This window comes from Anas acuta, chromosome 3 (genome assembly GCF_963932015.1).
Source record: "Anas acuta chromosome 3, bAnaAcu1.1, whole genome shotgun sequence".
NCBI classification, from domain to species: domain Eukaryota; kingdom Metazoa; phylum Chordata; class Aves; order Anseriformes; family Anatidae; genus Anas; species Anas acuta.
Genome location: NC_088981.1, coordinates 116,805,337 through 116,830,822, shown reverse-complemented (window position 1 = coordinate 116,830,822; position 25,486 = coordinate 116,805,337). Strand labels below are relative to the sequence as shown.

The 25,486-nt window shown below is 53.6% G+C and overlaps 1 protein-coding gene across 6 annotated transcripts in view; it reads right to left on the bottom strand.

The window, feature by feature from the left end:
- NCOA1 (nuclear receptor coactivator 1) overlaps positions 1-25,486 on the bottom strand; it is a 143,474-nt gene that overhangs the window by 12,138 nt on the left and 105,850 nt on the right. For all 6 annotated transcript variants that reach the window (XM_068678956.1, XM_068678959.1, XM_068678961.1 and 3 more), the window contains 9 exons: positions 16,581-16,675; positions 12,910-13,087; positions 10,838-11,017; positions 9,952-10,047; positions 9,322-9,462; positions 8,337-8,484; positions 6,374-7,739; positions 2,692-2,866; positions 1,666-1,851 (listed from right to left, as the gene is read on the bottom strand). In XM_068678956.1, coding sequence (XP_068535057.1) covers positions 1,666-1,851; positions 2,692-2,866; positions 6,374-7,739; positions 8,337-8,484; positions 9,322-9,462; positions 9,952-10,047; positions 10,838-11,017; positions 12,910-13,087; positions 16,581-16,675 — 2,565 coding nt within the window. The remainder of the gene's footprint in view (positions 1-1,665; positions 1,852-2,691; positions 2,867-6,373; positions 7,740-8,336; positions 8,485-9,321; positions 9,463-9,951; positions 10,048-10,837; positions 11,018-12,909; positions 13,088-16,580; positions 16,676-25,486) is intronic.

Below are 25,486 nucleotides of genomic sequence, written 5' to 3'. Positions count from 1 at the left end.
TAAAAGAGGGGAAAAGAGGGCTTAGGGATCTAAAAGGAGTGACAGGAGCTGTCAGGAAGCAGAGACACGAAGTCACACAGCTTGGGTAATTCGTGACAAGACCCCAAAGCATCGTGCCTTGGGGCAGGAGTCCCCTGTCAGAGCTCCTACAGCTGCCAGCCGGGGATTTGTGATTGTCTCTGCTGATAGGGTGAGCACCCACGCAGCTGCTGGGCACGCACCAGACCCCTAAGACCCTGCCCAGCTCTGGAAATGTTCACCCCATCCAAATTTCTCTTTTCAGAACATTTCCAGCAAGGTTTTCATAATCTAGTCCAAGCCAGAGGGTTCATTCCTGAAGGCCGGTGGTTGCTATCGGGGATTTGGGGTGAAGCAGCCCACACCCACCGGCATCTTCTGACTCTATTTTGGAGAAAAGTGAATTTGTGCAGGGCGAGGAGCCAACGCAATTAGATTAAATTCAGCAGAACTTGGAGCCCGAGCCCAGGACATGAAGATTTATGCAGCTGGAGACCTGACATCATCCCCTTCGAAATAGGAATTGGGACCGAGGATCAAACGGCGCCCTGGCTCAGCTGGCCACGGAGCTCCACGCAGATGGAAATGGGGGAATAAATCCAGTTCTGGAATATGCCACAGGTGGCCAAGCCTATGCCAAAATCCCCGAAATTTGGCAAGGTGGCACCTGCAGAGCTTCCCCAAAGAAATGGGAGAGAAACCCCGAGCCCAGCCTGGTCCGGGCAGGGGCCGAGCCTAGGCTGGGGGTTTTATTTCCAAAACCAAGAGCCCCGAGCCCGCTCTTTGGGCTGGAAACGTGGAGAGCTCCATCGGGCACGGCGGCGCTCCTTTACTTCTCCAAATGTCTTAAAAAAAAGCCTTAAGGTTGCTTGGCAACAGGCAGCTAAAAGCAGTGGCAGCGGCAGCTCCAGCGGGGCCGGCTCGGCGCAGCCGCGGTGCAGTTGCTCCAACCCTTCCCCGCTCGCCTGACAACAGTTCCCCGTTTGGGATTTTTTGCTGAAAACTGCAGTTTTTTTCCCCAGCAGAACATCAGGCCCCGGCTGCTCGCACGCAGTCCCGAAATTTGGGTGTCAGCCTCGAGCAGGGGGAAGGCAAAGCTGGGATGGGACCCGTATGGGCACCGTGCTGAACGGGGAGGAAAATTGTAGGGCTGAGCAGCTCAGCGGGCTGGGAGCATCGAGGAAAGAAAGGGGCAGCGTCAAAAAAATGGGAAGAAATGTGGTTTGAGAGGAGGAAAAAGAAAAAGGGAAGGGCGAGCTGCCTCAGAGGTGAAATAATGTTATGAAGCTGCAAGCTGCAGCCTCTGCAGACCCTGAGCGCAGCTCTGGCTCCTGCCTCTCCTGGAGGGGATTTGTTGGAGGAGGAAAACTTGGATGTAAAATAAAAAAAAAGGGGGCATGGGAATGGAGTAAAGCAAAGATTTGGGGCTGGTGCGCTCCTGAAGTCGCTGAGGCTTGCACAATTGTGGGAAAAGAAGAGCTGGGCACCACTGCTCCGTGGCTTTCCCGTTTGCGATGGGGTGACCTTGCCCCAAAAAGCTCCCTAATTTGAGTGCTTTAAGACATCTTGCCTTGCTTTTTTCTGCCAGAAAGCCTCAGCAGGACCTGAGGGTGGTAGAGACGAGTGGATATTTGTGGCAGCACGTACCTGTGTCGGGAGGGAAGGGGTTTGGTCCCGTCACTGTGCCCCTGCCCTGCTCGGCCGGCGCGCGGGGCCGCGGGCTGCTGCCGTTGGTGGCAGGGAAAGCCACGGGTCTGAGCTGAGCCGGCTCCAGAGGGTCGCAGAACTCGAAGGGAGCCCGAGCAGGCTGCACGCCCTGCCCGCTGCTCAGAGCTGGGGGAAGCAGGAAAAATAAATCAACGAACAAATGAAGAAATAAAAGGCACGAGACGGCTCAGCCCGAGGGCTCGGCGCAGCATCGCGCGGCGCTCGGGGGATTCAGGGTCCTATCGGGATGGGACCCAAAAAACTGCTAAAAAAAAAAAAAGCAGCTCCAGTGAGAAATAAGCAACTGGGTATAAAAAATAACCATAATCAGCTGGGCATTAAAAAATAATAATTATAAACTAGATGTGTGGAAGGTGGGGGGGACAGGGCTGGCATCTAAAATATATACAAAAAGAGGTTTGGGAATTTGGGAGCTCCAACCGACAGCACCGCGATGGCTGCGAGGCTGCTGGGTGCAGTTTTACGGGTTAATTTGTGCTCTTTTTGGTAAAATCTCACTTTTCCCATTTGCTGGAGGTGGCTGTGCCTGTTACAGCCCCGGCACGGGCATGGGGACAGCAAGGAGCCAACGCCACGGGCTCCACGTGTGTTTCTCCTACAGGACACCCCCTTTTTCTCATTTGCTTGTGGGCTCCTTCAGGAGACAAATCCTCATTCCTGGGGGTCAAACTGCTCACTTTGGGGAAAGATCAGGGATTTTTGTTTTCTTTTAACCCCTTTGTGCTGGTCCTGATGCTACACCTGGGTGTATTCAGCCCGTGAGACCAGGCACACCTCTGCTTTACCCCTACCCTCTTACATCAAGGGGGAAATCCCAAATCCCCCAAGCATCCCTGACACCGGGTATGGGATGCCAGCACCCCTGGGTGCCTTTAGTTCATGTTTTTTCCCACCCCAGGGACCTGGTTTGGGGACGAGCCGTGGATTTGCCTCGTGGACACCTACGGTTGAGTCCGGCGGGGGCTCTGGCGGCGGCGCTGGGCTGCAGGGGGGCCGTCAGCATTTCGGGTTTGACGGCCACGCCGCTCTCGCTCCTCTCCGGCCCGCACAAGCCCGGCAGCTGGGCTGCTTTCTCCAGCGACGGCAGGAGCTGGTCCAGCTGCTCCAGCTCGGCAGCAAACTGAGGAAAGAAGAGCACAGGTTTGGGTTTTTTTGCTTTGTTAATACCCGTATGCTGACGCTGAAATGATAATAATTAAAAAAATAGCCCAAAAAGCAGAAGTGGCTTTCTGGAACCACTGCCTGAAGCTGCGCCCGCCTTGAGCAGGTAATTATCGTCAGTGGGCTGGTGAAATATTGAAATATCAAAATATCAGATGGCTTTTCCTGCCTCCTTCATCCCTGGGAGTGGCCGAGGGGATGTTTAGCCCGGGGACTCGAATAAATGGGGAAGGGATTTGCACCGCAGGATGTACCGGTGGCACCGTAACGCAGCAGGTTGGGATTACAGGGGCTAAAATAAATGAGCTAAAAGGAAAAAATGGCTCAAGGGGAGCCAGGTCTCTGAAAACCTAAGGGTATGGACCATTTCCTGATGGGCCACCCTTCAGAAAGGCTGGCCGTTAACACGTTGTAATGAAGAGACACCTCGAAAGCCCTGGAAAAACCTTTTTTTTGGAAAAAGCCCTGGGATCCTTTCGCCCTTCCCAAGCTCACGGAGCCATTTTCCAAGGTCCTCCTGCATGTTTCCCACGAAGGAAAATCCACTGAATTACCTTCTTTTGCCTCGTTTTGCCAAGAGCAAAGCCGCAGGTGATGCTGCGCCCTGTGGTACCACGCTCCATCCCTCCCGAACCCAAGATGCTCCCCAAAACCACGATCCCAGGGGTTGGGACCCCACAAACCCCACTGACACCCCCAGCAACGTCTCCAATTTCCTCCTTGACCTTGAGCCCGTTTTGTTCCCTGCCTCCACAGCCCCGTGGCTGTACCTGCGCAGACAAATTGGTCTTTTTAACACCCGTGGCAGGGCGCACGCTTTTTTTCTTTCCAGTAAGATTTGGAGAATTAAATGATGTTTAGGCAACATCGGTGATGGAAACCCTAACACGAAACCCTGGGTTTGCAATGGGGTTTTCATGATAAACCCTATTTTCTGGCGGAGTTCCTCAAGTTTTCAACTCGGTGAGGCATCGGGCTGGGCATGAGGTTATTCGTGCAGCAAGGAGGGTGAGCAAAAGGCTGGGGAAAAAGGCACATGGAGGAGAAAAAGGCATAAAGCAGAGTGTTGGCTGGCTGGGAGACCTGGTATGGAGCGAGCTGCGAACAGAACAGAGCATCCCTGAGCATCCCTGAGCATCCCTGAGCATTCCTGAGCATCCCTGGGCATCCCTGAGCATCCCTGTGAGCCCAGGAAGCGATCCTGGAGGTGCACGGGGTGCCTCAGAGCAAAAGGAGCGAGGTCGTCTTCCCAGAAATGATTCCGAGGCAGGATCCGATCAGAAATCCATCAAGGTCAGGATCTTCATTTCCAATCCCACGATTTGATCGCAAGCTTCAGCTAATTGGAATTTTCTGCAAAGCCCCCGTGCCAGGAGGCACCGATTTCCGCGAGGATCTCTGACCGTTATCGTGTTATTGTGCCTTTTTTTTTTTTCCTTTTGGAGAAATGTAAAGATTCAGAAGCCAAAAAACAAGTGAAGTAGATAAATCTTTGGTTTGGGATTCTCTCTAAGGCTGTGCCGTGGAGGAGCTGAGCGCTCCCAGGCACGGTGCAGAGGGCAGGTGGAAGGGGCAAGCTGACCTGCAGGAGAATTTCCTCTAAACCTACCTGGAGTTCAGCTCATGCCTTGGAGCAAAAGGACTAAGAGACTTTCTAAACCCTCGTCTTTTCTTCTGTAATTTTTTTAACTCTTGAAATTCTTACTAGCAACGAGCCCTGCTCAACCACTTCTCGCTCTCGCTCTCAGAACAGGTGGCTCCCAGCTCACTCGTGGCGTTTCCAGCGGATAAATCCGGGAAAGAAATAATTGCCAGGAGGGTGCCTCACCGTCGTGTCGTTCCTAATTGCTATTTCGACGCAGACAGGAAAACAAAAATCCCAGGGAAGTGCTAGATTTTATCCGAAATGGCAGCTCCCCCTCCCCACGCCTCGCCGAGGCCATCCCACTAACAGAAACCATGTGGAGGCTGAACTCTGCGCTCAGATGCTGAGCAGTTTAAGGGTTGTTCACTCCTTCGAACACGCGCTTTAAGGCTCCACAAACCCTTTCCAGCCTCTTTTATTAACTCTTTGGAAGCGCTCGTTACGGCCCGACGTACAAGCCCTGACATTTTCCAGCTGCCTGGGGAGAGATGCTTGGAAAGGAAAAGCCACCAACGGGGCCAAAAACGCCAGCTCGCTTCCAAAAGCGGAGAAGAGGGGCTTATAAACACGGCCAGGCTCCAAGTCCTCCGAGCCCAAGCCCTTTTCTGCTTTCTGGAGCCCCGCAGCGGGCACGGTGCAGCCCTGTGCTGCTCCCAACCCTATAGGAGCGTCCCAAAAGTGGATGGCAGAGGCTGGATAACACATCTCGACTTGGGTCTTCGGAGGCAAACTGCACCCGTCTATATGACGGCTCCCAAAAGGGAGACGATGAGGGGGGACGGGGCTGGGGTGTCCTGCGAGCGGAGGCCACCAGGAGAGGAAGAAGTAAGGGGGGAGATTCCAATTTTCCTGCAGCATCGCTGAGCGCAGCTCCCCGGCGAAGCAAATATAGGATAAAGGATATAGGATATAGGATATAGGATATAGGATATAGGATATAGGATATGTGATGTGTGATGTGTGATATGTGATATATAATAATGAAAAGTATGATATATAATAATATAAATAAAATAATATAAATAACATAATATCCATAATATATATAAAATAATAAGGCCCTTGACCTTATTAAGAGCCGTGTCGTGTGCTCGCCGTTCCAGGCTCTTCGTGCTGTATCTCTCGGGCTCGGCAGCCTTATTTGACACAGTCGGTGAGCAGGCTATCAGCCTGGCTCCCAATGTCAGCCTCTCTCTGTTCTCGTCGCTTAAAAAGGATTAAGCAGCCTTATCCATGTTGCCATCTCCCCCGGCTTTCAAAAATAAGAAATCTCTCCCATTCAGAGCCGCATGTAATGAATATTTATACGCTCAAATCTCTATTGCAGAGATCTGTCGCTGGATTATTCAATTTAATAATACTTTTCGGATAACTAAAAGGCCCGTATAATTGCTAATCTCAGCCAACAAGAGGGCAACAGATTGAAAATTCCCAGGGACGCGAGCCCTGAATGTGCCCAGAGATGCAGAATTAAGAAGCCTTTCACTTGGCAAGGCGCACATGGCCTCCTCTCCATTCAGGCCCACCACCTGCAGCAGGGAGCACCGTTTCTTTCTCCTTTTTATACACCTCGCCGAAACCTCTTCCCTATTCCCTCGCCATTGCCTTGAAGGTTTGGGTTGCCAAAATGTGGAGCGCCCAGACCACAGGGCACGGCACCGGTGCTGGAGAAGGTGGCACCGCTGGAGAGGGTGACCCACACTTTCCTCCCGGGGATGCAATGGGGCAAAACACCAAAAAAAATTGATTTTTTGGCAGCGCCGACCCCAAAAGCTGTGAGGATGCTGACGGTGAGCATCTATCTCACCGGCACGGACTCACCTGGCCCTGGGACTCCAGCTTCACCTCCTCCGCGGCCGGAGGCTTGGCCAGCGGCACCGGGGCGGTGTTGCAGGGCTCCATCTGCTCCGTCTTCTCCACCTTCACCTTCACGTCGTCCAGGCTGAGGGCTGGAGCAGCAGCGAGCTCCTTCTCGTCCTTGTCGAGCAGATAGCGCAGGAGCTGGTGATCCTTGACATCTTTTTTCTTCAGCGCCTCCGGCTCCAGCTTGATTTCTGGGTTGCCCGGGAGCTGGCTCGGAGCCGTGGGGGTGGTGGCGGGGTTGGGGACGCTGTCTTTTTTCTCGTGCTCCATGGCCAGGGTGGTAATGTCCGAAGGGCTGCCCTCCTGAAGGAGTCTATGCAAAATCTTGTGCCGCTCGGTCAGCGAGCTATGCGAGGAGGGGCAGGTGCTGCTCGGAGGGTTGCCGGTGCCCAAAGTGCCGGGGGCGCCGGCGCAGGCGAGCGAATCTTTGCAGCTCGTGTCCGCGTCGGCGTGCCGAAGCTGCTGCTCCGCCGTGGTGGCCAGCAGCTGGACCAGCTTGTGGCTGGTGGCTTGCGAGCACTTGCTCTCCCCCTCGGCGAGCCTCTCGCCGCCGTGCAGCATCCCCGAGGAATCCAGCGGCTTGCCGTCGCCCGCGCCGCCGCCGTCGGACTGGATCATCTCGCTCAGGATGGAGGCGATCTCCTTGCTGTCCTTCGACTCGGTTTTCATGGGCTGCATGCCGAGCCGGCCGGGGGAGCTCTGCGAGCCGAGCTGTCGCAGCACGGGGGGCGGCGTGGAGTAGCCCACCGGCGTGCTGGCACCCTCGTTAAGCCCCTGCATAGAGTTTATGGGGGCGTTGGGAAAGGACCTGGAGCCACCGCCGCCGCCCCCGCCGCCAGCGCCGCCGCAGCCGCTGTTTGCCATGCCCACGGGGGAGTGCATGGTGGGCATGGGGGGGGAAAAAGGATTGCTGGGCCCCCTGGGTCGGGGTACCAGTCCCGGGCTGACCCGGTGCCTGGGAGACATGAACTGCGGCGGGGTAATCCCTGGGCTGTTCATGGGGGAGCTATTGAGGTTTAAAGTGTGGTTACTGTTTTGGGGACCGGCTTGTCCCTGGCTTAAGGCAACGTTGGCTCCGAGCTGGTTCCCAGGCGAACACCCAAAGCTGCTTTGGCTGCTGCTGGAGTTGCTGCTGTGGAGGCCGGGGCCGGGCTGCTGCTGCTGGTTGGCAGCGGCGGGCAGCAGGCTGCCGTTGGAGGGAGGGATGGAGGGAGGCAGGGCCATGCCTTGGCCCGGGGAGATGCTGGGGTTCAGCGAGGGGCTGACCCGGGGCAGAGCCATCGCCGAGTTAGTGTTCTCCTGGGGAGACAGCATGCCGTGATCCCTGCCGGAGACAAAAAGGGGAAAAGGGGAGGAAGAGTCAACGAGAGGCTTTGCTCAAACCTTCGGTGTCGCTCAGACAGTTCCTGCCACCCCCTTTTTTTTTTTTTTTTTTTTTTTCCTTTTTTTTTGTTCGGCGGAGATCTGAAGCCTGGAGAGCAGCAGCTTGCAAACCCTGGATCCATGTCAACAAACGTGGGAGGAGGGCAGCAGCTTTAAAAAGGTGCCACAAGGCTGGAGCACGGCCTCTCCCGGCTCAGTCCTGCAGGCATCACCTCCTCCGGGTCCTGCGCTCCGAGCTCCTCTACCCTTCCCCTTTCACCCCGACCTCCTCCCGTCTCTCCTGCACAGCCCAGGTCCGCAGCCTCACCTCACCCTGCTCAGCCAGTTCTTCCGAGCCTCTCCCTCCCGAAATATTTTCTCTGAGTTCTCCAGGGCAAGGCAGAAATCTCAGGCATGTCTGTAAAAGCTCTACCTGAACGCCCGGCGCTGCCTCTTTGCAAAACGGCCCATCATCAACAAAACCCTGCTGTGGTGCTGCCGTTTGGGTTTGGATCCCCCCTGCGGGGTTCAGAGCTCCAAAGCAAGGCCCTAAACGTACCTGTCGATGACGTGGATGCCCATGATGAAGGGCTGCATTTCGGGACTGGAGGGGTAGCAGAGCTTGCACTTGGTGTGGGCGCTGAGCACCGTGCCGTCGCTCAGGGTGAACCGGTACGAGGGGCTGAAGGCCGTGCCGCGGGTCATCACTGAGGGAGACAGCCCAAAAAAGACACAAAAAACCCTTAGGAACCCCAGCAGAACCACCGAAAAACATCAGGAAGAGGATGGGGGAAGAAAAAAAAAAGCCAGGGGCAACGCGGGGACAAGAGCAGCTTCCCAGCAGCCCAAAACCTACGCTGAATTTTTGCTAACCCCTTCGACCCGGCTGCTTCCAAGTGAATAAAAGAGGCCAGAATAACCCCGTGGCCAGCCCACTTATTCTCCCAGCTCTTTTTTTCACCCTTTCACACCATCCTAAACCCACTGAGCACCATCCTCGAGCGTTCAGAGCTTAAGAGAGGCCATCACTGCATGTCCAGCGCGCAGTACGGACACGTGGAGGACCACCAGCCAGCACCAGGAGCCGCAGCAGGATGTTTCCACTGAATGAAACCTCTCCAGAAGCTCAGGAAACCTTCCTGTGCTACCTCCCGCCGTCCTGACATCCTTTTTGCGAGCATCCTTGCCCACAGAGCATGAAGAAGCACAAACTTCTTCCGCTGAGACACCGGGGATGGCATTTGCATATGGCACGGGGAAAAAAAAAATCACATTTTGCTCAACGTAACGCCCAAATCTGGCCCGTGGAAATGTGTCTCCGTTCTGTAATTTCCTGAAGGGTGCGAGGGAACCTCCTGCTGGGCCAGCTCTGCTCCTCTGCGGCCGGAGGAGCAAATCCAGAGCTGCTCAGCCCTCTCCCCTCTCCCTCCGGCACCCGGCGCTTATCCTTGCGGTGTTTGTTTTTGCAGAAAGCACTTCCCCAGCAGCGAGGGCCATGCATCAGCCTCACGAGAGGGAGAGAGCCGGGGAGAGGAGCCCGTTACCTTCTTGAAATAGCTGCTTGGCGTAAGATGGCTCTCTGCCCTGGGGCTGGAAGAAAGCGTAGATGCATTTCCGCACTAAATCCTCCCAGCCCGTCCTGCCGGCGGCTCTCAGGGAGCTGGTGTCGATGGAGATGATTTTACCTGGGGGGGGGGAGAGAGAGAAAAGGGACGTTACTCGAGCACAGCAGGGCTGCAGGACGCATCCCTCAGCTCCTGAAAAAAAGGGGTCTGAAGATGGGTGCCTGCACACGAGCTCGAATGTGAAAGAAGGTGGGGAATTGTGCTGAGCTTGAGGCTGAGCCCCTGGTGCTCAGCACTCATGAAGGATTTGCAGGCTGCAGGGAAGTCCACGGTGATGATTAAATATCAGAAAGAGTCACCAGAGTGGCTACGGTAAAGCAAAAAGCAATATTTGGCTGAGAACAAACTGATAACCCCTATAAATCAGCAACCTCGATGCACCCCCGTATCAAAGACCAGAGAGGGGCTGCGTGTACGACACAGCCCATCAGCCAAAAAAACACCAGGAGGTGCCACAAAAACCCAGAAGGAGGGGAGGAGGACACCTCCAGGTCCCAGTGGCACCCACACCGCTCCGGCTAGCAGCAACAGCCCCAGCTCGGGCATTACCTGTGGTGTCTTGCTTGGTCACGAAGGATTCGGAAGGGGCGACGGCTGCCGGTCGGGGTAATCTCCTCGCGATGCAGATCAGGCATGACTGGAAATCTGCCAAAGCAGAAGAAGGAGAAGGGACGAGGAACGTGAAAGTCAGACCTCACAGCCACCGCCTGCAACTCCGAATTTTAATTAAAACAGCGCCGCGGTGCTCGACTGCCACGTCCTGCCCGGGAAGCGTTCACCCCGAGCAGTCCTCCAGCCCTTCAAAGCACGGAGGCTGTCTCGAAACTCTGTAAAGTTTGCTGGAGGAGAGAGGTTCCCAGCGTTTGGAGAAATTAATTGTAAAGGGCTTTTTGGATCTGGCAGGATCGCACAATAAAAGTCGGCGCTAAAAGCCAGCAACTGTCGGCTTCAGGCAAAGTATTTGGTCATAAAATCCCATAATTTATTCCTTCCAGTCATGATCTCCTGTGTAAACCGCAGTGGATTAATTCAGCTAATGTGCTGGAAAATAATAGCTGGTACACAGAAAAGGAGAGTTATGGCATCTGCAGGGAAGCTCCTCTGCTCTCCCGCTCCGCGCCCCAGCAGCGGGAAGGAAGCAGCCCCGCTGCTGCTGCTGGGGTCACCCTGCCTGGCCCAAGTCCCTGCGGGGATCTGAAAACCTGAAATTTGGCTGAAACCAGGCCGGCAGCACCGTGCTCGGCAGCTCCCGGGGCTGGGAATGCCCTGGAGGGTGTTTTTGGGGCACCCACCCCACTTGTTATGAGTTAGGGAGCGACGACAGCTCGGGCTCACCCCAAAACCTCCCATTTTTTGGGGAGCGAGTAAAATTCTGAAGGGGCAGCTCGTCCCTGCCTCCTTCCCAGGGTTGGAAGTACAGGATGCTGTGCCCTACCTTCTCCTTCCTCCTTGAAGGACTTGGGCTGGGACACGGTGAAGCACTGCATCACCTCGTAGCGCTGGCGAGCCTCCTGGTTCTCCGCGCCCGGCTCGTCGGGCGGCCGGATCAGCATCCTGCAGCTGAAGGTGTGGCTGTTGCGCCGCGTCGCTTCTTGAGGCCAAGGAACTCCGTTTACTGGGGAGGAGAGGGAGAAAGGAGGAGAAGAAGGGGGGGTTACAAGTCACATCTCTGCACAAATATTGCCAGGTAAGAGCACCTAGAACCAGGCTGAGGTCAGAACGTCACCGTGAGAGCCATCACACTGATATGAATGAATTTCCCTGCACACAGCTGATAGACATTGTCATCTCCATCCTATACACAGGGAAACTGAGGCACAGGGTGGCTGAGACACTTCCAGAGCCTGGGAGGACTCCTGACTTCTGCTGTTTTCCTTGAAATCCTCCTGAAATGAAGCTCCTGGGACGTCTGCAGCAAGCCAGCTTCCAGCTGGGCATCCCCAAAGAGGTGGAATTCCTCTTCCTTCTAATTTCTGGGGCTGAAGGAAAGGCGAGTCACCCACTGCTCTCACCACAACGAGACCTCCTGGTGCTGCTCCAAGTGGCCAGCCCACAAGGAGCTCCACCACGATTTCACGGCGGCGCAGCACACAGCATTTAAAACTTGCCCTGGCTTTCCTCGGAAGTGCTTTAACCACCGTGGCACATCCCAGGTTTCCTGACCATGCAGTTACAGTCAGGTCAACGTTTCTGTCATCAAGCAGTGCGTTTGGAGGATAATTCGGCTGTAAAAAGTCACTTTTGGAGCTGGAATGGGCTCTTGCGCCCGTTCTAACATCCTAACTTTACCTGGCTGTTTCAGAATGACAAAAACCTGGAATTTAAACCACTGTTTTTTGGTAAAACTGCTGAATTGGCTTTGATTTTTTCCCATAACCTGTTTTTTTCCCCCATAAACTTGCAGACACCTGTTGGAAGGCTCGCGTTGCTAACCCCCCTCCAACATCTCCGCAAATATCCATATTCCATCGAAGCGATTCTGCCACCAGCAGATAATGAAGCTCTCGCACAACCTGATCTGCCAGGAGAGCCAAGGGGCTTGTAACATCCGAGAAGAAGAAAACACACAGCTGTTCCCAGCCTTCAGCTGGGGAACCGCAGGGAAGAGACAGAGCCTGAAGCTCCACGGGCTCAAACTGACGCGCGGCCGTACGTACAGGTGGTTAAAACCATCACTGCCTTTACCCCGAAGGAAGACAACTGTGGATTTCAAAAAAAAAACCATATTTTTAAGTCGGGCTGTTTGGAAAAGGCTCGTCTTCATTTTGATAATCACGGTTATTTCCCCAAAGGTGTCGCTGGGTGAGGTATCACAGCTCAGCGTGCCTCCCCTGCGTTATCCTTCTGATGTTGGGTGCAGAGCTTTCAGCTGCGGGGAGGAGGATGGCAGAGAAAAGCCCCTCTCTGTAGGCAAAATATCCCCTGCATTTCGTTGGGCAGCACCAGCCCTGAATCCCTGCTCGGACTGCTTTGAGCTCAGGCTGTTTCTTGAAGCTTTCAGCTCAGCACTGCTTGCAGAACCACGTTCCCACCCATCCGAGCGCACGCAGCCTCTGCAGCTCCTTCTTCTGCACGAGAGCATCCTCGGAGAGCCCGAGGAAATGCCTGCATGAAGCCAAGGAATAAAAACTTCTCCTTCGATTGCCTCTAACACCGTGTGTGTGCCTTCGTGGGGTGACACTTCCAGCTGTCGGTGTCCCGGTGTGGAGGATGGAAGGCAGAGAAACTCTGAGGCTTTTGCACCACGTAGATCCAGCAAAGCCTTCCCAGAGGGCAGCCCGTGCCAAGAACTTAGGGGCTCTGAAAGAAGCCAGGAACAAAGCCCCTCCATCTGGGAGAAAACCCAAAATGAACTGGGAGAAGCGAGCCCCTCGTTTTGGTTTTGGCCCTATAGCTCAGCACCTCCCAGGTCAAACCATGACCTAACGCTGCAGAACCGAAAGCCAAAAACGGAGCAAACCTCCTGTGGAAGAAGGGAGGAAAAACCCAGCCCAAAGGCTTTCTTACCTAGCGATTTGGGCAACAAATTCTTGACGAACTCGGCGTGATCCCCCACGTGCAGGATGCTGTAGACGCTGGTGTTCATGAGCTCCTCCTGGTTGTAGCCCAGGTAGCTGGTGACGTTCTCGGAGACGAAGACGATCCTCCCCTCGCGGTTCACGACGAAGAAGAAGCCGTCCAACGCCTGAAAGGGGAAAAAAGGTGGTCAGAGGGTCCCTGCAGTGAGACGGGGACTGGACAGCAAGGTCTCTGAGAACGCTTTTGTTCCCTGCTTTTTCCCTCTTTTCCCCAATTAGAGATTGTTTTACACCAATTAACGCACTAACGGGAAGGAGCGAGTTCAGAACCGCTGCGGGTCCTTCCCCAGAGCTCAAATAACAGCACGTTTGCTTAAACATCAGGTCTGCAGGCTGCGCCGAGGATGTCTCCGCTTCCACGTCGTGTGCCAGCAGCCCATAAACAAACCTTTTCCGAGGGCCAGAGCTGTCCGGAAGACTCTGATTTGGCAAGACGTTGAAGTTAAGCATACGCCCGATTTATTTAATTGCAGCCCAAGAAGTGCAGAGCCCTCGCCTCTTGCAGAATAACTTCTTTTTTTTTTTTTAGGTGCATTTAGGATGCAAGTGGCAAACTCCTGCCATCGAGGGGATGAGGACAAGAGTGAGCCAGCCCCAGCCACGCAGCACGGGAGCTCTTCTGCTGCCTGTAACGAGGACACGCTGAAGGTTTTTGGCTCCCTGCTTTCCGGTGCTCCGCAATGAGCTCGGAGTTGCAGAGCCCGGTGCTTCTGCGAGGAGCCCTCGAGAAGGCTGAGCGCTGATTTGCACTTTTTAAGGCACGTGAAATCGGCTGAAATGATGAATTCACATGGGCAGGGTTTGATTTTCACCCTCCTGGAGTTTAATTTCTACCTCCCCTACCGTCACCGGCGAGCTCTGATCATCCTGCAGCCGGACCTGGCCACATCCCAGGGCAGGAGGTGCCCGGGGACATGGGAAACTTGTCACATACGATGTCCCCAAATCCTCACCATCCCCAAAAAAACCCCTCCCAGCATCCTGCCTGGCCAGGAGGGAGCTGCTCTGCTGGAGAGCTGCTGGGCTGCACCCCGGGCACCTTCCGAAACGCAGGTTTTGCTGTGCAGAGACAGCAAGTGCAAGGAACTGGAAGTATTTCAGGATAAAAAAAAAAAAAAAGACATAAAGAAGAAAGAAATCTTTTGTCAAAATGGTTCTGGCAGATCGGCTGCAATTTTCCTTATTCCCAGCTGTTGCCTGTTGCCAAGACAACCAGCCTTTGCACTTCGGGTGCCCAAAAAAAGACCCAGGCTGGATGGCAAAGCCCCACGGACCCCTCTCCCCAGCAGCCACCGGTTTTGGGGTTGTTACCCTGGTGGCAGAGGCTCCGAGGTGCCATCCCGTGGGGTCCCAGAGGGTTTGGAGGTGGCAGCGATGTCACCACCATGCTCCACGTCCCCCAGGTCCAAGCGTGCTGCTGGATTTGTCCCCAGCATCACGCCCGGGGTGGCCACTTGGGCGTGCTGGCCCCATCCTGCAGCTCTGAGCCCCAGCCCCGAATTTGGCAGCGTTTTCACCCCAAGGGATTTAAAACCCCGCCTCAGCCAAGGGCATCCCGAAGCTGGAAGTCATTTTGGGGATTTTTTTTCCAGCAGCAGAGGCTGAGTTGCTGCTCGGGGACTGGCGAAACCACAAATTGCTGCTTGTGGTCAGTCCGGACAAGAAGCAAATTCCTGGGGCGAGCAGGCTCCCAGAGCTGCAAAATCACCTGCGGGGCTGGCAGGCAGAGCCCCCATCGATAACATCGAGTCCTCTGACATGGGGCAAGGGCTTCCCGACTCAAAATGCTTCGTGGGCATGTGCTGCCCGCGTCCACGAGACCAGGAAATCGGCTGCTGCCACGTGCCTCCAGCCCAGCACCCATCCCAGCCCCTCCTGAGCCAAGCTCGCAGCCAAACGCTGGAGACGCAGGCTCTGGAAAGGGAAAATCCCGGGGATTTGATGTGGGATAGCAGCACTTTTCCCCCAGGCTCGGTGGCAGAGGGTGGCTTTGCAGGGGAATGCAGCTTCCAAGTCCAGCACCGCTTCTCCTGCTTCCACAGGAGGCCGAAAAGAAAATCTCTCCTCGCCCCTGCGGGTAAGAACTGCGGTCCCACCGGGCGTTTACAACCAAAAAATGCACGCCAGGTAATTCTTGGTGATGAACGAGGCGATTTAATTAATTTCCCCAGGTTTGCAGCACCGTTTATGACACTGAGGTGTTGCTTCGCTCCTGGGTGCTGCCACCTCCTCCGGGTCCCTGCACTCCTCAGTTAAAATCGTGGTGGGTAAAGGCAGATTCCCAAGGCTGCACTAGGAAATATGGGGATTTACTGCTGCTAGACCTGGAAAAGCGAAGCTTTCTCACCTCCAGGGTGATCCCTGCGATGGTTTGGGTGCTTTTGGTTTGCAGGAGTGCCGAAGCAGACACCTTACCCTTATCAGAACCCCAGCAGAAATTTGGGGAGGCTGGAAAACATCGCAGGATTCAAGGGGTGGATGAAGGATGAGAGGTGTGCCAGCCGAATAGCAAGCTGCTAACTCCTCCTCTGCAGTTTGATTCCTTTGGACAGCTCCACTCCAGGGTTCAGAGAAGAGCAGCGTGGCACGGGCAGAGATGAAGCAGGTCCAGAAAAGCTCTTCCAAATCTCCCCTTGCACTGCAGGCAAATCCCAACCTTCATCACCACTCAGCCAGCCAGAACAGCCCAAACGTGCCACTTTGGCTGCCACGCTGGTCCAGAGCATCCCTGGGGCAGGGATGTTACACACAGCTCCGATTTTCAGCTCCTGGAGGCAGGGACGTGCTCCTCCACGTGGGCTTCTGCAGCTCCCCCTCACATTGCTCCTGTGCTGGCAATGCAAAGAGCATCCCATGGCCCCAGGGCCAAAAACGTGGGGGGTGCCTCCCTCCTTGGTGCCTCGTTTGGGATGCAGATGGGTTTGATAACGTGCTCACCACCAGTGGATGCAGGTATCCTGATTCCCACCCCAGGTACCTCCCTGGGAAATGACCACTTGAACGCTTTAGGACTCCAAATTTGTCTCTGGGATCTATGATTAACACCATATCCACGTCATACCCTCAGCTCGAGCATGCCCACCCGTCAGAGAGGTAATAAAGCCTCCTTCTCTGCACGTCCACGTAACGCAGGTCCCACTGGGGGCTTCCTGCTGCGAGCAGGCTCTTCCCCAACTTCTAAAACCAACAGAAACTTGGAGCAAATTCTTCCTGATTTTCAGACGAGGGCAGGATGCAAACCTGGCAAAAGCCATCCATCCACATGACCCATATTCCTAATTTCTAAATGAGCTCCATTTCATCCACGCTTAAAGAAAACTCAGGGTTTTAACACTGGTATTAAGAAGCTACCCAGAACAGCTCCAATTTTACCCCAAGAGATTCATACACACACTTCAACTCTTTGGATGTGCTCTGCCAAGCTTGGTTCCGACTCCCTTTCTGAACGACTTGATGAAACTGAGGGTTGAAATGAGATTTTCTGCAGTTCAGAAGAGGGACACGGCTGGGGCATCCCTGCCGCAGCCACGCTGCCTTTCCCCTCTGAATTTTACCTCGTGGGTGCGCTGCTTTGCTCAGCAGCACGGTTTCAGCACCTACCTCCAGCAGAAGAGGTCCCAGCGACTCCTTCTCAATCACTCCCTGGCTGCTGGAGGAGATGTCGGACTTCTGGACTTCATCATCGGCCGCTTTCTCTGTAGCAAAAGGGAAAAGGGATGTTTCAGCCAAAAGAATCATAATTTTACTACTGCAATATTCCCGATAATAAACAGAATATTGACGGCTGGACTTCACATTTCCTGCCACCAATGCATGATGTGCATCGAAAGACTTCAGCATTTCCATGTCATCGCTCAGCCCTGTGAAGGGGAAAAACTTGGAGGGAGATATAATGTCATTTCTAATCCTAATAAAATAAAAGCACTAATTAGATCACGATCCTCCACTGGCAGGAAGAAAAAAATCATCCTAAGCACAAGACTGGAGAAAGAGAAATCCAACATCAACATTTTGAAAAGGAAACGGGATATCCAGTTTACCACGGGCTACGGTGTTTGAGGAACTTTTTGGACAACGAGTTAATAAATCACTGGTCAGGGGGATTCCCAAGGAGCAGGACGTGCCAAAAAAAAAACAACTGGCATGGACTGAGGGCTGCTGGCCACACAGGTAAGAATTGACTTGAAATGCTGGGTAAGAACCCAAAAATTTGGGTAAGAACTGACCTGAAATGTTGGGTAAGAACCTGAAATGTTGGGTAAGAAGCAACCAAAAAAGTCGGGTAAGAACTGACCTGAAATGTCGGGTAAGAACCCAAAAATGTGGGTAAGAACTGACCCAAAACATTGGGTAAGAACCCAAAACATTAGGTAAGAAGCAACTCAAAAAGGCTGGTATGAACTGACCCGAAACATCGGGTAAGAACCCAAAATGTCAGGTAAGAACCAGCCCAAAAAGTTGGGTAAAAACTGACCCAAAATGCGGGGTAAGAACCCAAAAAGTTGGGTAAGAACCGTCCTGAAACACGGGGTAAGAACCTGAAGAGTTGGGTAAGAACTGGCCTGAAACACAGGGTAAGAACCCGAAAATTTGGGTAAGAACCGACCCAAAACGTTGGGTAAGAACATGAAACGTCGGGTAAGAACCAACCTAAAAAATCAGGTAAGAACTGATCCGAAACATTGAGTAAGAACCTGAAAAGTTGGGTAAGAACCAACCTGAAACATCGGGTATGAACCCGAAAATTTGGGTAAGAACCAACCCAAAACGTTGGGTAAGAACCCAAAAATGTGGGTAAGAACCAACCCAAAACGTTGGGTAAGAACTGACCCAAACCATCGGGTAAGAACCAAGCCAAAAAGTCGGGTAAGAACTGACCCAAAACGCTGGGTAAGAATTGACCCAAAACATCGGGTAAAAACCCAAAAATTTGGGTAAGAACTGACCCAAAACATCAGAGAGCAACACCGGTGTTTGTCTCACACTCCCCCGAAGGTGCTAGCCACTCCGAGGAAGGTGGGCTCCATCCAGCAGCGCGAGGCGGGTGCCAAGCGGGATGTGATAACGCCCGTGAGCGCGACCCACGGCGCTGCTGGAGCTTTTGGGGCTGCTTCGTTTGCTCTGCCACGTGCTCGTGCCGCTGTCTCCAGCCTCGGCAAACCCATCCCTGGGGTTATCCACGGGTGAAAACACAAGAAATTTCCTCCAGGTGGAGGAAAAGCCTACCTCTGTCCGTTCCCATAGGGCAGGGAGCATTTTTTTGGGAATAAAACCCGGAGAGCAGCAGCGGGCACACCGAAGACGCAAACTGTGGGGTTTCTGTGGCTGGGGTAGGTGCTCCCCGTGCCTCTCGCTGCCCTCTGTGCTCACCGCTGTTCCCGAGTCCCTCAGTGAGAGCCAAATTGCGTTTAATGTTTTGCAGCACGTCGGAGTCACCAGCGAAGTGTCTAATTCGCCGTAATATTTACTGCAAGCAGCAGATCCGTGCTGGGATTCATTTGCGCGGCGATCTGATCCTATTAACGAGTGGCAGGTTTTATTACTCAGCATCAAATCACGTTCGCGAGCCTTCCAGATGTGTCACTTGACACACTTCATCCCCCGCATCCTCCCAGGACTTTTCCCCCCTCTCCAGGCTCGCTCCGTGCGCGCTCCTCCCCGACTTTGCTCCGCACGGCACATAAAAGGGCTCGGAGGGGAGCAGGCTTCAAAAAGCGTTTGCTTTTCAGACCGAGCCACGCCACGAGCTTCCCCCGATGATTTATCGGGTGATCTCTGCCTCTGCTTTCGCTCTCCCCCGGAGGCTGTGAGCAAATAAATCAGCTGAGAAGCGCCGCGTCCTCCCTGCTTGCACGGTCCTGACGGCAGCAGGCTCCAGCACGGGAGGGAGCGATGCGACGAGCACCTAGCGCCACCTGAAAGCAAAGAAATCCTAAAATAAAGTGTTTAGGATGGCATGGGATCGCTCTGTCCTGGCTGGGGGCTGCGATGCCACGGCATCCTGCTCCGCATGGCACCGGGGCAGGAATTCAGCCCCTTACTTCACGTAGGGCGCTTAAACGCAGCTCTTCAGCATCGTCTGGAGCAGCCGGACCTCGGGAGAGCCGTGAGGAATGCGTTCCCACGAAGCGCCGTGCTGCTCCTTAACCCGTTGCTCTCATTTTTCCTTCTTTTTTCCTTTTTTTAATACGTCTCGCTTGATGCTTGATGGCTTGAGCTGCGGCAGCGCCGGGGAGCATCCGCTGCGGGGCCACGCGTCCCGGAGTGATGATAAAGCCAAAGTCACGGTCCCTGCGGCCCTGGAGCTTGTAATTTAATTATAAAACTCTGGATGGACAGATCGACAGGAAAACAAACCAGCACGAGCAACAAAAGCATCCCCTTGGAGACAGTCGGGATTCAGCCCCAGGGGGCTTTGGCATCGTAAATCCCCCGCACACAATAAAAGTCAGGCGCAACCAACGGCCCTGATTAGAACGTAATTGCCTCCAACGTGATTAAAGCGGCTTCTTCGCTCGGCACAAAAGGGAGACGAGCGATTTGAAATGCATTCCTAAAACGATGCCCTGATTTCCTGACAGCCGCGGAGGAGCTGCGGATCCCCTGCAAGCCAAAAAAAATGAAGTCGCTGGGACTTTACCCATGCTGGGAGCAGGGCACCCTTCCTCACAGCAGGGTCACCGCTATTTTCGCCTTTCTCCACGAGGTTCTGCCTCGTTTCCCTCTCTGCTCTGTTATTTACCCATCCTCCTGAGCTGGCTTTGCTGCTTCCATCCCTTCGGCAGGTCTGATTCTTTCTCTGCCGTGATTTTGGGGGCACGGGATGCCCAGGATCCTACAATCCATCTCCTTCATGGTCCCCGTACCCACAGCCACGTGCCTGGCACAAGCAAGCATCCAAAAATAGGAGAAGATGTGTTATGGAGAAGCAGGGTAGGAGCCACTATGGCACTTGAGGGCACGATGGCAAAGTCTCCAAAAAGCATGAACCCACCCCATTTTACCCAAAACGTGACAAAACCAGGTGGTGAGAAGAGCGATTGTGCTCCACGGGGCTGGAGGAGCGGGGACACGCCACCGGAGTGACAGCAGGACCGCAGGTGGCTTTGGGGACACCTCCCCGAGCTGCCCTTTTAGAATAAAATACAGGAACACAACTGCCTGATTCTGCTCTTGCAATTTTTCGGCTGAAACTCTTTTCTTTTCCTTCTCTCCCCAGGACAATATGTAGTTTCAGGGAAAGGAGTACGAAAAAAAAATAATAATATATTGAATGTGGCTCTTCTGATCCTCGCGGGTCCCTTCCGGCTCGGGATATTCTCTGATCCTACGAAGCAAGGGTTTTTTGTTCAGAAGCGTCGCGCTCTGAAAAACCAAAAGGCACCCAGAAAATCAGAACAATAGCGTCCCCGTTCCCAGCACGGAGGCTTTTCACATGTGTCATCCCGCAGTGACGCGCGAGGAGCTCGCCGCACTCCCGGGGGAGCCCCCGCGGAGCACCCAGCGCAGCCCAGCGCCGCCCTGCCCCATCCAAGGGCTCTTTTTTTTTAACCCCAAATTTCCACGGGAACGTCCTCTTTCCATTTCGTTTTTGAGTTTGGGGGTTTTTGAGTTTGTTCCGGAAAATTGAATCGCTTGGAGACCAAATGTCCAAGGAGAGAGGACTTGGAGCCCGTCGGGGTGCTCGGGCACCCGGTGGGCACCGAGGAAAACGGGGCAGGGTCCCCGCAGCCGAGCCTGGGAGCTCGGGACAAGGATGGGAAGGAAAACCCCAAAAAGCCCTCCCTAGGCACGAGGACTTGCCTGACCCCAGGCAACTCGCAGCCCTAGACCTGCTCCGGCTGCTGGGTGAAAAGAGGAGCGAGGCGAGCGAGCCCACATCTGCAATTTCCCCGACGAGGAGCTTTGATTTTGAAGTTAATTAAAATCAGATGGAGCAGGCTCGGTGCACCCACGGATCGGGAGCGTGACGGAAAGCTATGCCATTAATTAGTGCCTACTACGGGACTCATCAGGCCAGCAAAGCCGGCAGGAAAAAAGAAAAAAAAAAAAAAAAACAAAAAGCTGCCATAAAAATAAAGCACTTGGCAGGTTTTCTGAGCGCGCTGCGTGCACCTTCCAGAAAATACATGGTGTAAAAGAGCCACAAGAGGAGAAAAAGACAATGGAAAGCAGCATGTGAGGGGATCCAGACAGTAAAAATGGGGAGTTTTAGGTGGTTTTGAACAGTGCCCGGAGAAGAAAGCGTGTTTAGGGCTTTCTGTGGGGTTTGGGATGGATGCTGGGGAAAGCCTCTGAGCATCGCTGGCTGCTGGTGGTGGCGGTGGCTCGGCCACCCGAGGAGACCCGAGGTCAGGAGCTTGTGGTGTGGGCACACGGCCACACGGAGTCCAGATTTGGGGACCAACGTGGTGGGGAACGATGTGGTAAAGGATTTGGGGCCACGTGCAAGAGCTTCAGCGACCCTACTGACCCACCTGCTGGAAGGAGCCGCTGTTTCCATGCACAGACTCTTCGGGTTGGTGGTGGTTGGGTTTTTTAGGGGATTGTGCTCGACTTCCCTCCACGTGAGGACCTCAGCGAGGCCGGGCAACGTTCACGTTTGCTTTTAATGAGCCTACAGAGCTAATCCCCATTAACAGTGCCTTGAGAAGCCCGATGCAGAGCCAGACACGCTTTTGCAGCTCCCGTTGGAGTGGATTAAAAACCTCGTTGACATCCTCTGAGCTGAGATGCCCCAACACGCCCCACGAACCTTTCCAGCACCTGGTTTAGGGTTTGGGGGTTCCCTTTTTTGTAGGATTCTGGACGGACCCACAAGACCCACCATTAATTCACCAGGAATTCAGCTCAAGAACCACCACACTGGTTCCTGCTCCGACCAACAAGCGTCGCTTTCTTTGGCCAAGTTGACGTGGAAAAATCAATTTTCCTGCTTTTGGTAAAATCCTCGGTGAACGGCAAAAAGAGCAGAGCAAAGCGCGCCGCCACCGAAGCAGAAGGAGAAGGAGATTTCTTTCCGTCTTCACACCTTTTAGAGTTAAACATTAATGGGGTAGAGATGTCTTAAGTTAAAAAAAAAAAAGGCTGGTTGTCTGAACAATGCCAGGAAAAATTATACGGTGCTGAGTGAATGCAAAATTAATGAGCGCTGAACGCTGACAGGAGCGAACAGGCACGAGGAGCTGAGACTTTTTACAGTCAGCTCCGAGATCAAGCAGGTAGAACATCTCCATCTTACCGGGGGGAGGGAGAAAAGGGAAAAAAAAATCTCTTCCAGCTCAATCTGAAGAAGTTAATTCATTCAAAAACGGTGTCAACTCGGCACGGCCACATCTGCGAAGACGAGAGAGGAAAACGTGCAGCTCCCCCCTGGCTTTAACTCAGCTTTGGCGTAGCCTTTATTCCCCTCCTGCAGGCATCGAATACATCGCGACGTGCTTTTAACGACCCGATTTAATTAATTCTGCAAAGAATTAGACCGACGCTATCGTCCCCGCATGCAGTTATCTTGACGCCCCAGCACCGGGCGAAGTCCGGGCGAAGTTAACGGCAAAAAAATCCGCTGGTGTCAACTGCTGAACCCTCTCGAGGCTCCGAATTGCACGGGCACGTCAAATATGTTCACTGCACAGGCGAGGAGACGGCTGCCAAAGCGTGCAGACAATGTCAGAGCCGAGCTGGGCGAGCTGACGCTTCCCGTGCTGCTCCCAAAGCGGCGCTCCCCACCCCGGCTCCGCTCCTCCTCCGGCTCCGCTCTCGCGACTCCCATCTGTCTCTCCCGCGGCGCCGAGGGTGAGCTGTCAATCCGCAGCCATCCCCGGGGATCCACTCGCTCTCCCCGAGGGGATCTGGTGGAGAAAAGGTTTGGTGGCACGGTGGAAGCACGCCCGGGGGCAGCTGTAGGGTGTGAGTGCTGTCAGGAGGTTCAAGAGTTGCTCCAGTTGTCGGGGAAGGGAGGATGCTGTTTTTAAGGACCCTGTGTCCATCATTTCAAAGATTTGGGATGGCCCAAACCATTCCCTGCTCCTTCAGTCACCTCCAACCACGTTTTTAAGAACCCTGTGTCCATCATCCCAAAGATTTGGGATGGCCCAAACCATTCCCTGCTCCTGCAGCCACCTGCAACCACATTTTAAGAACCCTGTGTCTATCATCCCAAAGATTTAGGATGGCCCAAACCATTCCCTGCTCCTGCAGCCACCTCCAACCATGTTTTTAAGAACCCTGTTTCCGCCATCCCAAACATTTGGGATGGCCCAAACCATTCCCTGCTCCTGCAGCCACCTCCAACCAATGTTTTAAGGACCCTGTGTCCATCATTTCAAAGATTTGGGATGGCCCAAACCACTCCCTGCTCCTCCAGCCACCTTCAACCACATTTTTAAGAACCCTGTGTCCATCATCCCAAAGATTTGGGATGGCCCAAACCATTCCCTGCTCCTGCAGCCACCTCCAACCAATGTTTTAAGAACCCTGTGTCCATCATTTCAAAGATTTGGGATGGCCAAACCATTCCCTGCTCCTGCAGCCACCTCCAACAAATGTTTTAAGAACCCTATGTCCATCATTTCAAAGATTTGGGATGGCCCAAAGCGTTCCCTGCTCCTGCAGCCACCTCCAACCACGTTTTTAAGAACCCTGTGTCCGTCATCCCAAAGATTTGGGATGGACCAAACTGTTCCCTGCTCCTGCAGCCACCTCCAACCACGTTTTAAGGACCTGTGTCCATCATCCCAAAGATTTGGGATGGCCCAAACCGTTCCCTGCTCCCCCATGGCACAGTCCGTGCACAAAACCCAGGCTCGGTGCAGCAGCTGCCCCAAAGCTGGAGCAAATATCAGCCTGGGAACCCGATCTGCTGCTCCAGCCCTCATCAGCCCCACGATTCAAAAATAGTTAGCTGAGACTGGCAGAGTAATTAATTAATTAAAACACTTCTCATAACGAGGGAGGGAAGCTGCCTTCCTAAATAGCCGGGGCAGAATGAAAGGTGTCCAATATTATTTAAAACCTTCCCAAATGGCATCGTTCGCTTGGCAAGGCTCCGGGCCACCAGCTCTTTCCTCCAAGTGCCCCAAATACCCCAAAATGAAATTGTGGGGCTCAAAGGAAGCCTAAAATATGGACAAGGAGCTCGGCAGCTTCTCGATGAGCACTGGGGAATAATTTCTCCCCATTTTGCTGAGATACGAGCTCTTTCTTACGCAGGGCTCTTACGTGAAGGCACCTTTCTTGTCCTAATAAAAGCTGTTACCTCCTGTTATCTCCTCTTTCTTTATTTCCTTTGCTCTCACTGAGAGCATTAAAGCCTACAAAAGTTTGTTCGGGGGAAGAAATGAAACGAAAGTGGACGGAATCCCATGGCCACCTCCCCACGCTCAGCCCGGTGATTTTTTTTCCCCGTGAGGAGGAGGCTGACAGTGCCAAGTCACCAATTTTGCTTTGGGACACCAATCTCAGAGGATGCAAAATCCACACTGGGCACCGTGCCGCGGCCAGCCCGGCATTGCCGTTGCCTTCGAGGGCAGAAGGATCTTCTGAGGGGTTTTGTCTGGCTCTAAAAAGGATGCTGTGGTCCAGGATAAAGGATTTCAATTGAAGGGATTTTTTTTTTCCTCTTCATTTTCTGCCTCTCTTAAAAATGAGACAGAATTGAAGAGGGAAAAAAAAAGGGAAAAAGAAAAAGCTAATCCAGCACAGCAGAAGGCAAGAGGAGGAGTGATTTCTACAGGTGGTTTATGACTCCCTGCATGATCCACACGCCTGTTACATCCTATCAGAGCCTCTTCTTGCGGCTAGGTGCTAAAGGATTTATTAGTTCTTGACAGTGTGAGATGTTTAAAAGCTTGAGGATGTAATAACCAAATGTTCACTTGTGAAAAAAAAAGGCAATGCCTGGAGAGGGCTGCGCAATTCTTAGCAGCCTCCCCTTCCCCTCGTTCTATATTTAAGCTGCCAGCGAGATTAAAACTGTCAGAAGAGGGATGAGAATTTTATTGACATGCTTTGTAGGTGGTGCGGCTCCAGAAAATAAACATATACAGGGGATGCTCCCTGGCGTTGCTGCACAGGCAGCGATTTTTATAGCGCTGACCTGGGGGAGTTTGGAGCTGAAATCGATTCCTGATATAAAACAGATTCCAGAGGATGTGGAGAGACAGACTTCACGAGCGTCTGCGGGGAATGTAGGCAGAGATGCAACCCCTTTCACATTGCACATCGAAGCAAACCGCGGAGCAGGGGAGGGCGCGAAATTCCCCAAATCGGCTCCGAGGAACCCCTCGCGTGTCGTGCACGAGGTGCAGCTGGCTGCTCTTCTAAAAAATACCCTGTTTTATTCATTTTGCATCGAGAAGAGCAGGCCCGTCCTGCCCTGGCGAGGGGAGCAACGAAAAAACATCCATTTCCTTGGGAAAAAAGGAAAAAAAAACAGCGTGGAGAGCCCTGCAAGAATTTCTGCATTGCATCACTTCTGCTTGTCACTTCTGCCTGGAAAAGCAAAC